This window comes from Hippocampus comes, unplaced genomic scaffold, assembly GCF_001891065.2.
Source record: "Hippocampus comes isolate QL1 unplaced genomic scaffold, H_comes_QL1_v1.1 scaffold196, whole genome shotgun sequence".
In the NCBI taxonomy this organism is placed as follows: Eukaryota; Metazoa; Chordata; class Actinopteri; order Syngnathiformes; family Syngnathidae; genus Hippocampus; species Hippocampus comes.
Window position 1 is genome coordinate 621,904 of NW_017806173.1, and position 13,505 is coordinate 635,408.

At 46.4% G+C, this 13,505-nt stretch overlaps 1 protein-coding gene across 1 annotated transcript in view; it reads left to right on the top strand.

Annotated features, from left to right (window-relative positions):
• Positions 1-12,869, top strand: part of LOC109531833 (transcription factor SOX-5-like) — an 18,382-nt gene extending 5,513 nt beyond the window's left edge. Inside the window, exons 2-7 of the mRNA XM_019896335.1 lie at positions 580-778; positions 5,361-5,536; positions 8,214-8,316; positions 8,624-8,759; positions 11,819-12,052; positions 12,179-12,869. Coding sequence (XP_019751894.1) covers positions 580-778; positions 5,361-5,536; positions 8,214-8,316; positions 8,624-8,759; positions 11,819-12,052; positions 12,179-12,491 — 1,161 coding nt within the window. The 3' untranslated portion in view covers positions 12,492-12,869. The remainder of the gene's footprint in view (positions 1-579; positions 779-5,360; positions 5,537-8,213; positions 8,317-8,623; positions 8,760-11,818; positions 12,053-12,178) is intronic.
• The last annotated feature ends 636 nt before the right edge of the window (positions 12,870-13,505 follow it).

The following is a 13,505-nucleotide window of genomic DNA, read 5'->3' on the forward strand; positions in this document are numbered from 1 at the left end:
GGTGGTGTCTTCTTGGTGGTGGACACGTCGATTCATTTCGTGCTTGTTTGAGGTTATTGTTGCGCCGCGGATGCACTTAAAATACAGAAACACCGAGCTGGCTGCCGTCAGAACGCCGCGATTCAAACGCGCGGGTAAAAATGCGACGGACCGGTTGGGAGGATGACGCTGCGATTCGAAGAACAAGCCTAGTGTTGCGCCGCGGACTAGTCGAGCTGCTGATATTTGCCCATGAGACGTCATTCAGTGAGGGGGGGGGGGGTAATTCAAGGAACGGAACATCTTTGTGCATGTTGACCAAAGGCCTGCCTGCCTGCATGCGGCATGTGCACAATCATCCCTTCCCGTTGGAAGGACGGCTTGCCCGCTGCTGAACTTTGCATGAGAACGTCAGCGGTTTGAAGCAGAATGTCCCATTTATCCGACCTTGTGATGAAGCTGTTTGGGCAGTGGCATGCACCGAATCATTTGTCCAAGCCAGACTTGCCTTACGTTGCTGTGCATGGGCAAGAAGGTCCGCCTCCCGCTCCCAAATTTCTAGTCACAGCGGGCGACACTGTGCTGTTTTGGTTTTTGCAGGACAGTGAGGGTGCACAGCCACTGAACCTGTCGGCCAAGCCTAAGGCATCCGAGAGCAAGTCACCCAACTCCCCCCCAACTTCCCCACAGGTCCATGCTGCCGCTGCCGCTGCCGCCAAGCTGGGCCCCGCCGGCTCCATGAAGCACAGTGTCGCCCCCTCCAGCATCGGAGGACCTCCGGCCAGAGTCAGCTCAATAGGTTGGTGAACACTATTTAGATACACTTGACGCACATTGGTTCAAAAAAAGTAGAACTTAGTTTTGGGGCTGGAACAGATTAATTGCATTTCCATTCGCTTCAATGGGAAATATTACCTTGGTTTATGAACATTTAAAGTTAGAAAGGGGCAAGCAATGAAAATATTGGTTTACAAACACATTGCAGCATCTTGGTTTCAAGGAACTGTTGAAATGAGTTGAAGAGCTTCTTTTTGACAAAAATTGAGCTTTGCCGCCATCTTGTGACCTCTATAAGGCAATTACACAGCATTTTGAGAGGGTGGGTTAATTCCTCGTGAATTTTTCGCTCAACATGACAGGGAGTTGACACTGATCATGAATGAATCTGGACGCACTTATCTTCGTGGCTGACGGGCTCCCTTCTTCGCCGAATCATGACAGCGATCCGTTTCTAACAAAACAAGCTTCCTCAAATAGCAAAAGAAGCAAATCAAATTTTCGCTTAGCGAAAAAAATAGCCACACTTTCAAGCACACGTGCATTGAGGAAGAAGCTGGGAGTGGTTCAGAATGAGTAAAATTGATGAAACAATTGTAATTATTTGTGAAAAAAGATTACATTCACCATATTTGGACATAGAGTGTCGGGTTTCCACCCGCGAATGCTAATTCCAAAATTTTAAATGCGAATGCCTCAACACTCGTCCGAGTCACACTCATGGAAAAAGTATTTTGTTGTTGTTGTTTGTGTACATAATTGGTGCACAGTCGCATTTAATTGCAGTCTATTAAAAAATAATAATAATAAATTGGGTGGGTTTTAGGAGTGAACAATAATAAATGAAAATTATAATCCAACAAATTGTAAAAACATAACATCAGAAAAAAAAATCCCTGAAAATTGAAAAAAAACAAAGTTGAAAATAGAGACCAAAAAAAAAATTGTGACTCTACGGGGGTTGACTGTATCGCATCCGACGCATTTGGTTTTGTGATGCTGCCATGACGCGCATCACGAATTGTCTGGCTTGAGCCACGCAGCGATGAATCCATCTTTTTTTTTCTTTTTTTTTATCCGACATTCCTGGATGCGCTGCTGGCACCCCAACGGACCGAAATAGCACCCCCCATTTACTTGCGAGCGCCGCCATTGTCGCTGGCGTAATCATCCCCGACCATATGCGCCCTCACACACGCACGTGAAATATGACATCAATGAATCACCGTTTTGTGCGCTTAATCCATTTGTCACGCCGCGCTGAGAGTTCAAATACTTCACATATGTAACAGGCTATAATTAGTGTGTTTGTGTGCGCGTTTATTTTATTTTTTTTCCTCCCCCTCCTCCGTGTCACTATTTGCCTTCGGGGCCTGCTGCATTGTTATGTGTTTATTAGTGACTGAAAGAGACAGAGAGACATGAAGTGGAGATGGGGGAGGGTCGAAAGATGGAAGGGGGATTAACACCCTTCTATTTTTTTTTTTTTTGAAGCGGGGGAATAATAAAGCGAGGCACGTATGACAGACAGGAGGTATCACCAATGAGATTAGACAAGCCTCTTACATGAGCCAGGACAGCGCAAACACTCAGCGCTAATGACACAATGACAGCACACATGCACACGCACAACTCAAACGCTCAAACACAATCACTCCTCCCATGTGCAATAGGCCGTCAATCCCCCCCCCCCCCTTCATCTGACTTCTTGGCTAATCTCACTGTTTTTCAACAAATCTGAGGATTTAATATCAGATTAGTGGATTTGCAGTCCCAGATGTTTTTTGTTCGGTGGGGGGAAAAATGGATTACAGTGTTTAAAGTTTGCGCGTGATCCCCCGTGGAATATTCGGATGCTTTTGTGATGAGCCGCCGCCACCGCCGCGGGCCCCATCTGTTGCCGGCGAGTTTAGCCGGTCACCAGCGCATTTGTTACTCCGGTTTGAAGGCGTATTAGGGTTCTTGTTGCAGGTTCAGAGGGGATTGGAGGGCCGGACAAATTGGAAAAGAGTCTAGACGTGCTCGTTTTGATGCGGCCGTGGGTTTGTTGACGTGTGTGTGTGTGTGTGTGTGTGTGTGTGTGTTGTTAATGAAACAAGGAAAAAGTGAACCGGAGGTCATTGTGATTTTTGTTAGAAGAGAATTTGTGAGGTTAACCATCGCGTTTTATGGGCAGCATGTTGGTCATATTTGTGGAAGACGAGGCAATTTTTTCCCTCATTTAAAATTTTCTATTGATCTATAAAATCACTGAATGGCTTCGGTCCTGAGTACAAAACAGAAATGCTCATGGAATAGAAACCCAGCAGGGGTTCTGAGGTCAGTAGACTTTGATCAGTGAGTGGAGCCCAGAGTTCAAAGCAAACATGGTGCATCAGCGTTTACCGGTTGTGCTGCACGCCAACAGAACTGAAGTTCACTGCAAGCGTAAATGCTTTGAAATTCAGGTTGAAACTGCTTTTTGGTTCCCTCATAGCCAGGATTGAGATCTTTTCGAGCATTTGCATCATCAATTTTGCCAAAATCATGCGCCTGCGCTGTACATTGTTCTTTTAGTCATTTTAGTCAACTACTGTTTATTTCTGTACGTTGCTGTAAATGTCTTTCATTCTTTTTTTGTAAGTCTTCAATTCATTTGGCTTCAAATGTTTTGTAACTATGTGAAGCACATTGTTTTGAAGCACATTACCTTGTGCATGAAATGCACTATAAAAATGAAGCTGCCTTGCCTAGTTCAACCCTCAGTTTTACTGCTTATACAAGATAAGATAACCTTTATTAGTCTCACAATGGAGAAATTCCCAATTCACAGCAGCACAGTTAAGAAAGGAAGAAGGAGAACAACAAAATATAGGAGCTGCTGTAATACGTCAGGAACGGATGCCCCTTTTGCATGCATTTCAACGACAATACAGTATTTTCCGCACTATAAGGTGCACCTCGAAGCATTTTCTTGAAAACCGAGAGTGCGTCCAAGTGAGCATCACTGACAGCCTTATAATCCGATGGGCCTTATATATGGATCAATATTCTGATTTTTGGAATGTCGTATTTTAGATGTTACGTAAGCGCTTTGTTCCAGCTGCAGCGGTGTGAAAGCTCTCTATAAAGAAATCTGGATTGTATATCTGTGGTTTTATTGTTTTTGCTCTTGATTGTAAAGTGCCCTTGAGTGTTGTGAAAGGCGCTTATAAATAAAATGCATTATTATTATTATTATTACTGTATTCCCTTTAGCGAAGCTCCATCTAGTGGATGCATAACGCAACCGCAGCCACTATTGTGGCTTCTATTCGATGCGCCTTATAATGCGATGCGCCCTATACATGAAAACAGTTTTCAAATAGGCCATTCACTGAAGGTGCGCCTTATACTCCGAGACTCCTTATAGTGCGGAAAATACGGTAACCGAATAAATCGTCCTAATATGGTCAGGTATAACGGGATTGGGGTCCATGAAGGTGTCAACTTCTTTCCAGCCATCATTTTCTGGCCTAACAGACCCGAAGGCACGTCTCTCTCTTTCTCTCTCCACCTATCAATCTTCCCATCTCAAGTTAAATTGAAGGCCTGTCACTGCCTTCAATTTCAAACACTTTTTTTTTTTTTTTTTTTGGTCCTGTTTGCTAACGTCACGCAAGTCAGCGCGTGTGGAAATGTCGGAAATTAGGGAACCACGGGCTGCGCAAAATGCTATTCGCCTGTCGGGAAAGATTTAGAAGGGGAAAATGTGTGTGAGTGAAATAGAACCCTCCCCTTCTATCTGGGTCACATGCACTTGTCTGGATGGTTGGCATCACTGTCATTGGAACACACACACACACACACTGAAGTGTAGAAGAATACCTCACTCCTCTCTTTCTTTTTTTTTTTTTTTTTTTTTTAATTGAGATTAAAATTGACTGCCACCCGATTCCATCACCTTCCTTCTTTTGGCCCCTTTCACGTCCAGATTTCCCCGACTTCTAAAAGAGTTCACGGCACTGTCATTACCAATCTGAAGCCAGTAATCTGGCCTGAGATGGCATTAGCGCGCGGGGGGGGGGGGGGGGGGGGGGGGGGGGGGGGGGGGGGGGGGGGGGGGGGGGGGGGGGGGGGGGGGGTGCGGCTTAGTGCAGATAAAGACCCCATAAACCAGCAGCGGCGCTTTGTTAGTGGCGAAATGTATGTGATAGGGAACTTTGTGGGGTTACCTGGCTGCCCCTCTGGACATCGACGCACTCAGATTGTGTGGGGAAGTGTAATTAAAGAGTTTTAATTTTTTATTTCTTTTGAGCTGAATGCACATTTGGACATGCTTGAGTCTGAAGGCAGGTATGGATGGAGGCAGCTTGAAGCCATGCCAGCTTGGGGCGCATTCTGACTCACACTCAGTTCCCCTCCCTTTCGAGTGTATGCTAATGTCTTTACCTCGTGGCGAAAAGGAAGATTTATTCTGGCTGAAAAAAACTCCTGCCTCCTCCCTTGAACGTAAACACACAGCGCCAAATGTGAATTACGTTCACGTCATTAAAAACGCAAGTCCAAAAATTCCCTACGAAAAAAAAAAAAAAAGATGACACAAACATATAATAATAGACCGGGCTGCTTTGTTGCCGTCCCAGCAGACTTGCTGTCGTCGCTGTCTTCGGGAGCCTACCTGAATGACCACGAGGCCGTGACCAAGGCCTTTGCCGAGGCCCGCCAGATGAAGGAGCAGCTCAAGCGGGAGCAGCAGGTGCTCGACGCCAAGGTGGCGGCCGTCAGCAGCCTCGGACTTAACAACGGACGCTCCGATAAGGTAAAAAAAAAAAAAAAAAAAGACAACGGCGACACAGAAATGCATGGAGGACCATTATTTCACCTAAGGAGGACTTGATACAAGTGCCCAATACCTTAAAATAAGGCCCAATATCGATAATTGATACCGAGTCATTATTTAAAAAAAAAAAAATCTCCAAAATATTCATTTATTCATTTCTCAAATCGACATTCCCTACTGAAATGAATGACAATGCCATTAATCTGTTTCAGCCTCCCTATAATGACTAAATTCCCACTGAATGGTGTAGTATTGTGCAATATAAAAACATACGGTAGTCATATATGTTTAGATCTAAACTTGACTTTCACTGATCTCAATCGAATCGTAATTTTTTTTTTGTGCCTTTTTTCACCAACGCTTTCCGAACTTGAAGTATATTCTATTTTGGATTTATGATGGTGTTTATGAACTTCTTCCGTTTCAGTATAGAACATACCGTAGTAGTACTATGCTTGTACTGTTTCCCGAAATGAAGAATACGCACACCTTGCGCATGTTTTTTTTTGATGATTTCAAGTAACGCCATGCCATGTGAGAAAAGAGAAAAAAACCCGCTTTAGTGACCCTGCACTTTTCAGAGATTTACTGAACACGGGGGCGGGAGAGATCAGCAAAATGCATAAATCCAATGCGCACACTTGCATAGGAGCTGCTGTTGGCCGCAGCTCACATCCAGACACTCACACGCCGGCTCAGCAAAAATCACCCCACCAGGCCCACTCTTAAAGGCACCTAACACACAAACGCTACAGTATTTTCGATACATTTATGCAAGTCATTTTGCCGACATTTTTGAAATACATTAGCGATAAAATTAAAAAGCGTGTTCGTTTGAATTTTTTTTTTTTTTTTTTTAAATTGTTTGGTGTTTTCAGTGCTGAGGCTAAATAGTGCCGGGCAAGGTACACTTCTTAGTATGTAATTGAGGTGTGTGTGTGTGTGTGTGTGTGTGTGTGTGTGTGTGTGTGTGTGTGTGTGTGTGTGTGTCAACACAGAGCATCCGCGGGACATTAATGCAAAGTGAGGGTGCCGGCTCCTCGGCAGCGTGGCTAAATTGTGGTTATTTGTTAAACATATCAGGATGCCGCATGGCTGGTGCACGGAGAAAAACGTATGGGTACACTCACACAGGCGTGCAGGCGGAGCAAAGCGTGCTAAAAGCGACGTTCACTTATTTACCCTCCTTCTTAATTAGTTGCTTGTTAATTTGTCACTAGATCAGTGTCCCAAAAAAAAACGTCCCCAAAAAGACATAACCGTGTCTAGGGATGAGGTGAATTATGTAGCTTCTGCCATCTAGTGGAAGAACAATGATTTGCTCTGGCTGTCACGATACATCGCTGGCATCGGTCGCTTTATTTTATTTGATTTTTTTTCGGTGCCTGAATTCAAAGCGACGCCTGCGATGATTTCCTTCTGCTCCGTCCGCCGCCCCCTTTGCTGGCTTTGTGCCGCCGGCCCCCGGCGTCAAAGCCTCGCCGCCCGAGCGCCCTGCCCCGGCTACAACAGAGTCATCTCTGACACTCCGGGAGGGATTCGTTTTGTCGCTACTTTGTGTCTCGGCGCCCGTGTCAGCCGCTCAATCCACTTTTCTCGTGTACGGCGCTGGGGCTTAATGTCAGACTAGGCTGCCATCCCATCCACTCTGTCTCCCTCTTCATCCCCCTTCTCGTACAAAAGCTGTGCGCGGGCGTGTGTGTGTGTGTGTGTGTGTGTGGCATCGCATTTAATCTTAATATCTGAGCGTGTGCAAGACATTATGTTCTTTTTTTTTTCCCCTCCCTCGGCAATGAGGTCCGATCACTCGTTTGACATGCAGATAATTCTTCCAAATCTCTCCGTCGATGACTCGAGAGCGATAAATGGCTCTCGTCTCCATTCAAGTGGAAATGCGGCGCAAAGTTATCGCCAACAATGAAACTGTTTTGCGCTAAACACAGAGCATGTGATTAGCCTGCGCTCCATCTCGGCAGCCAGCTTTGTTCAGGTCATGTCTAAATGGAGACTTTTGGGAAGGTTGTTGGAGAAGACAACACCGGGTTGCTTCCCACTCGTCATCGTATAATTAAACTGTAAAAAAAAAAAAAACTAAAATGGGTGTGCGTCGTCAAGTTCCAGCGCACATTAAGCATGCAAATGTGCAGTAAATCAGGCTTTTATTGGCCGCGCGGCGCACCCTCGCTGTCGCCTCTAATGCGTCGACCCCGCGCGCGCCGGCCGCGCTCGGCTCGCGCAGATGGCTGCAAATCCAAAATTGCCGTCAACATCCAAACCTGGAGCGTTCAAAACATGCCCGCGCGCGCTTTTTGGACAATTAGCTTGATTGCAGAGCCACTCTCTGACTCACTCAATCACTCGCTCTCCTGATCCATCCATCCATTATCTGAGCTGTCGTTCCTCACGAGGGTGCGGCGGGTGTGCGGGAAACCCATCCCAGCTGTCTGCGGGACGCAGGCCGGGTACGCTCGGAGCATGTTGCCGGCCAGTCGCAAGGCACACACATCAACAAACAACCATTAACACTCACACCGAGGGACAATTTACAGTGTTCCAATGAACCATGCGTGGGTTTTTTTGGAATGTGGGAGGGAAACCGGAGAGTACCCGGAGAAAACCCACTCCGCCCGCTGACTCTCGGGCCTTGTGTGTGCAGGACAAGGCGGCCTTGGAGAGTCTGAGCCAACAGCTGAAGCAGCAGGCCGAGGACAAGTTCAGCCACGCCATGCTGGACTTCACCATGAGCGGCGACTCTGACGGTAAACGCGCCAACGCGTAAACGGGGCGAGCGTGAGGCGTGCATGTCGGCGGATAGAAGTGCCAGCGGAACATTTCATAATGGGAGGGAGTATCACGAATATGCAATGTGTCATTTTACAAGCCAAGCCAATCAATCGTCTACTATAAATAGTGACTGTGGCGCCACCTGGAGGTTTTGACACACCTGGGCATCCCTGTGTTTATATTAGCGTTGTCTTCGACCATTGCGAAAAGGTCAAAAATCGGAAAATCTACTGTCTGCTTGCTCTCAAACTCTCACTCCTCTTTTTTTGATTTTTTTCCTAGGCTCCCCGAGTGTGTCCGACTCTCGGATATTCCGCGAGGCCCGGGGTCGCGGCAGCAGCGAGCCTCACATCAAGCGGCCCATGAACGCGTTCATGGTGTGGGCAAAGGACGAGCGGGATGATCCGGCAAACCCCGAGTATCCTAACCCCATTCATTCCTTTCGCTCTTTTTTTTGTTCCACTTGGCACCGTTTTACTCAATTTGAAATCAATGAATTCATCAATCAGTGGAAAAAATTATTCTTTTTTGGGGGGGGGGACACATTTTGGAGTCAAAACCCCAATTTATACCGTGTTAGCGCTCAAGAAGTGAAGTCCACGTGTTTACATGCCATTTTTTTCGAGAAAAATCGCAGAGTCAATAGCAATTGCAATATTGAGCCTTGAGGAATGCAACTCTGTTCTTTTTCCAAATCATTCAGCCCTACCCTAGACTGCACGTCGATCAATCAAAGGACACAAACAGATACTGATTTAGCCGACTGATGAATGAACGATTACGATTGACTGACATGTAGACTGCCCAGACGAGAGCTCAAATGAGTTCGAGAAAAACAAATAAATATTGATGATTATTACAATCTCATCCAGAGGCTTTTTGTAAGTTAAAAAATAAAATCTATAATGAGTGGACGTCTTGACATTACAACATAACCAAAATAATAATCTGCTGCCGCAGAAAAAGAGCTTTCGCATCCAAATGTGTTGAATAGCTAACTGGCGTTCCAAGAAACACGCAGTCTTTTCGTAAAAGGTCTTCTGAGATTTGTATCAATGGTCGTAATATATTTATACAGGTCATTCCGGCAACGGAAAAGGCTCAAGCCCCTCGGAGCCTCCACTTGGTTCTCGGTACCTCTCATAGTGTCTGGTCCGCAGGACTGATGCACCAGGCAGATGCGTAGGAGCACAGAGAGGCAAGGTGGGGTGAATATATTTAAAGCTTTTAAAACAAATAAAATCTTAAAAAGAACTCGAAAATGTACAGGGAGCCAGTGAAGGATGCCAGAGTAGGAGTGATGTGCTCCGCTCTTACGAGTACCAGTATAGAGGCGAGCAGCGGCATTCTGGACCAACTGGAGACGCTTCATGGAGGATTGGGTGACTCCAAAAGTAAATTGCATTACAGTAATCCAGCCGTGATGTGACGAAGGCATCAATATACTGTTTCAAAGTGCTCATGAAAAAGGAGAGGTTTTACTTTAGCCAGCTGCCTCAGATGAAAGAAGTTGGATTGAACAACGGCCCCAATTTTCCGGTCCGATTTAAAATCACTGTCCATTTTAAGACCCAAGTTTGAGACTGTTTACTTAAGATAAGGAGCCAGGGGGGCCCAAGTCTACAGGATGGGATGTACAGGGGGCCACTGGGACCAAACACTATCATTTCTGTATTCTTTTCATTGAAATTCAAGAAATTGAGTGCCATCCAGGTTTTGATTTCCTCCAGGCAGGATAAAAGTGGCCTTAATGAGAAAGTGGCTTTTTTGCTCAGTGGGACATAGATCTGACAGTCATCCGCATAGCAGTGGAAGGAAATAACATGTTTCCTGAAGATGGAACCCAATGGGAGCAGATACAGTGAGAATAGCAGAGGCCCCAGAATTGAGCCCTGTGGCATGGCTAAATGAAACTCCAACCCTCAGCTCAACATAGTTGCTTGGCGCTAAGCGGTGAAAGCACAAAAATTGCAAATAGGGGAGCGGAGGATCCGAGTGGGCCAATTCGTGAACATGTGAGGCTTCACTGTTTGGTTTGGCAAAAGTGATTCTGAAGGCCCTGGGCAGATTCGACTGACATGGCAGAGCATCTCCATACACAACTGGAGGTCGTGCAGCAAAGAGAAACTCTACAAAAATGAAAAAAAACAGGCAAACATTCGAGCGCCGGTATCTTTGCTGGTCCTGACTTCTCACCATTGACAAAAAAAAAATTAAATAAAATGTCTGGCTTCTTCCCGTCTCTTCATCCACCAAAAGACACACTTGCAGTGATTTCCTTCCAAGCGCCGGTGTCGTGTAAACGTCCGGGGAGAACACGCCTCAGACAAATGATGATATAATTCATTATGCATTAAACAAGCAACGCGCCGCCGCCTGACATTTCCCCGGGACCGCCGGGATCGGCCCTGACATTTTAAAGAGCTCCTAAGCGTTTTATAACGCAGGGAAATCTGGTTTTAATAAGCCTCCTCTCTCTCTCTCTCTCTCTCTCTCTCTCTCTCTCTCTCTCTCTCTCTCTCTCTCTCTCACTCACTTCTCTCGTCACTCTGCATCTCTCTCGACCTCAATTGCTAACAGATCGCAGAACAGATGAGAACGGCCAAGCGCTGACAGCTTTTAGCCATTAAACATACAGTAGTCGAGCGCAAATTCAGACCAGATATGAGGCTGCGCTAGGGGGGGAAACAGGCGCAAGATTACACCCACGCGCACACACGCTTGGTTCCGATCCACGAGAAGAAAACGGCACTGACGGGAAAGACCCTCATTAGTGGCGGATGAGTACCTGCCGTCCCCTCATTAACCCCCACTTTCCCCGAGTGGATCCGATTCGCACTGGTGACTGACACACGGGCTCAATTTAAGCCTGTTCGTCACATCTCGATCGTCTCGTCATCCCTCCCTCATTTTGTTATGTTAATCACGATTCATCATTAGCCGGGGAAGGATTGGCCATTTGTCCTGCTCCGTTAATTGGTCTCGGTAATTCGGTATCAAGGATAGACAGGAATTTAGTAGGAAATTGCACACTCGACAGACTGGAGTGTTTTACCACGGGCACAGAAGTAGAAACAAATATTTGTGAAAAAAAAATGTGACAAATATACAAATCGCCATGATGCTAATGATGGGAGAACTGGGAATTAGTGGGAGAACTGCGCTCTCCATAATCTTGGGGTAATGTCAGACGATGACATCATTGCTGGTGATGTTAATATAATCCTGTAATGCTGTCTTGAGAGGTGGCCCGGTGGGTCCAGTCCGGTGGTTAGCGCGTCGACCTCACAGTGCAGAGGTACCGGGTTCAATCCCTGTGTGGAGTTTGCATGTTCTCCCCGAGCCTGCGTGGGTTTTCTCCGGGTACTCCGGTTTCCTCCCACGTTCCAAAAACATGATTCCAAAACGAAATTCCATTCGTTTACCACGTTCAAGTGAGTTGAGGAGCTCGCTGTTGCACTTTTGACGTTGACCACAACCGTCCTCTTTCCAAGGCTCGCGCTGGAAAGCCATGACCAACCTGGAGAAGCAGCCGTACTACGAGGAGCAGGCGCGCCTCAGCAAGCAGCATCTGGAGAAATACCCGGATTACAAGTACAAGCCGCGGCCCAAGCGCACGTGCCTGGTGGACGGCAAGAAGCTGCGCATTGGCGAGTACAAGGCCATCATGCGCTCCCGGCGACAGGAAATGAGGCAGTACTTCAGTGTGGGGTCAGTCGAGAAACTCAAAATTGCATACACACTGTATACGTACATATACTCAATATATGCGCATGTACGTCTGCATATAAAAATTAAAAAAATTTTTTGATTGTGTGTTCCATGGCTGCCTTCCAGGCAGCAGAGTCAACTGCCCCTGTCGTCGGCGGGCGTGGTCTACCCAGGCGCCCTCTCCATGGCAGGCATGCCATCGCCCCAGATGCCCTCGGAGCACTCGAGCATGTCGAGCAGCCCCGAGCCCAACGCCAACCACCACCAGCACCACCTCCACTCCTCGTCGCACCTGGGCGGCCTGAAGGGCGACGAGCCTCGCGTCAAGGAGGAGGAGCTGCGGCTGGACGACAGCAACGGCGACGTCTACGACGACTTTGACTACGAGGACGAGGAGGCCGACTACGCCAGCGACAGTGAGAATCACATCGCCCAATAGGAGGAGCCCTGTCAAAAAATAAATAAATCGCCCTTTTGACATCCTTACGTCCTCCCCCCCGTGGACTCTTCGCAGAGCCCAAAGCCCCTCCCATTTAAAAGTCCCGATACCAGCATCTGACCAATCAGCTGAAGCGAAGGACTGTCACCCACACTGACTGTTACACAATCTGGGAGGAAGACAAAGCCAGCCAGCCCGACACTTTGAAGAACGTCACTCCGGCGGGGGGGCGGGAGAGAAGAAAAAAAAAAAAAAGCGACCTTTTAAACAGTTTGTACACGAGAAAAGTCGCAAAACAGCGGACCTGTCACGGGCCAAAACAGATGACACTTTAAAGACGGCGGACCTTTTTAAAGCGAGACAAAAAAAAAAAAAAAAGAAAAACAGCTTTTTTTTTTCCTGTTCTCGGTTCTATAATATTCTCACTCAGGTACACGGTGCCAATAAGTGGCTTGTGAATGTGATTTGTTGTTTTTGTTTTGTTTTTTTTGTGCTAAGTTTGAAGAATAATAGGAAAATATAGTGCTTCTCCCAGCAAGGCTCTGACATACACCCTGAACAGTGTACGCAGCCGAAAATGGATGGATAAAATGGATAAATCCTGGCTAACTGTCGTCGATTCAGTGTAATTCAGTCACATCCGCAGACATTTTTGCTCGCGGTGCTAAGTTTATTCAGTGTGACACATGGAGAATAGTGGAGAATATTAAAACAAAAAAAAAAAAAAAAAGACAAGAAACTAAGTGCTGTTGATCAACTGCATCTCACACACGCACACACACACACACACCCGTTATGTGTTTCTTACCCCGCCCCCTGCTGACCTCAGCGGGCCGCCAGTCAGTGTTTCCATTTTGTATTTGAATACTGTATTTTTTATTATTTCTCTAAACTGCCTCTATTCTAATATTATTAACAATAATTATAAGGACGGTCAGCTATGTTTAGTAAGTTATGTACAGTATAATTTATTTTTCTTCTCTATATCGGGTTTCTATGATGTTATTTTAGTCT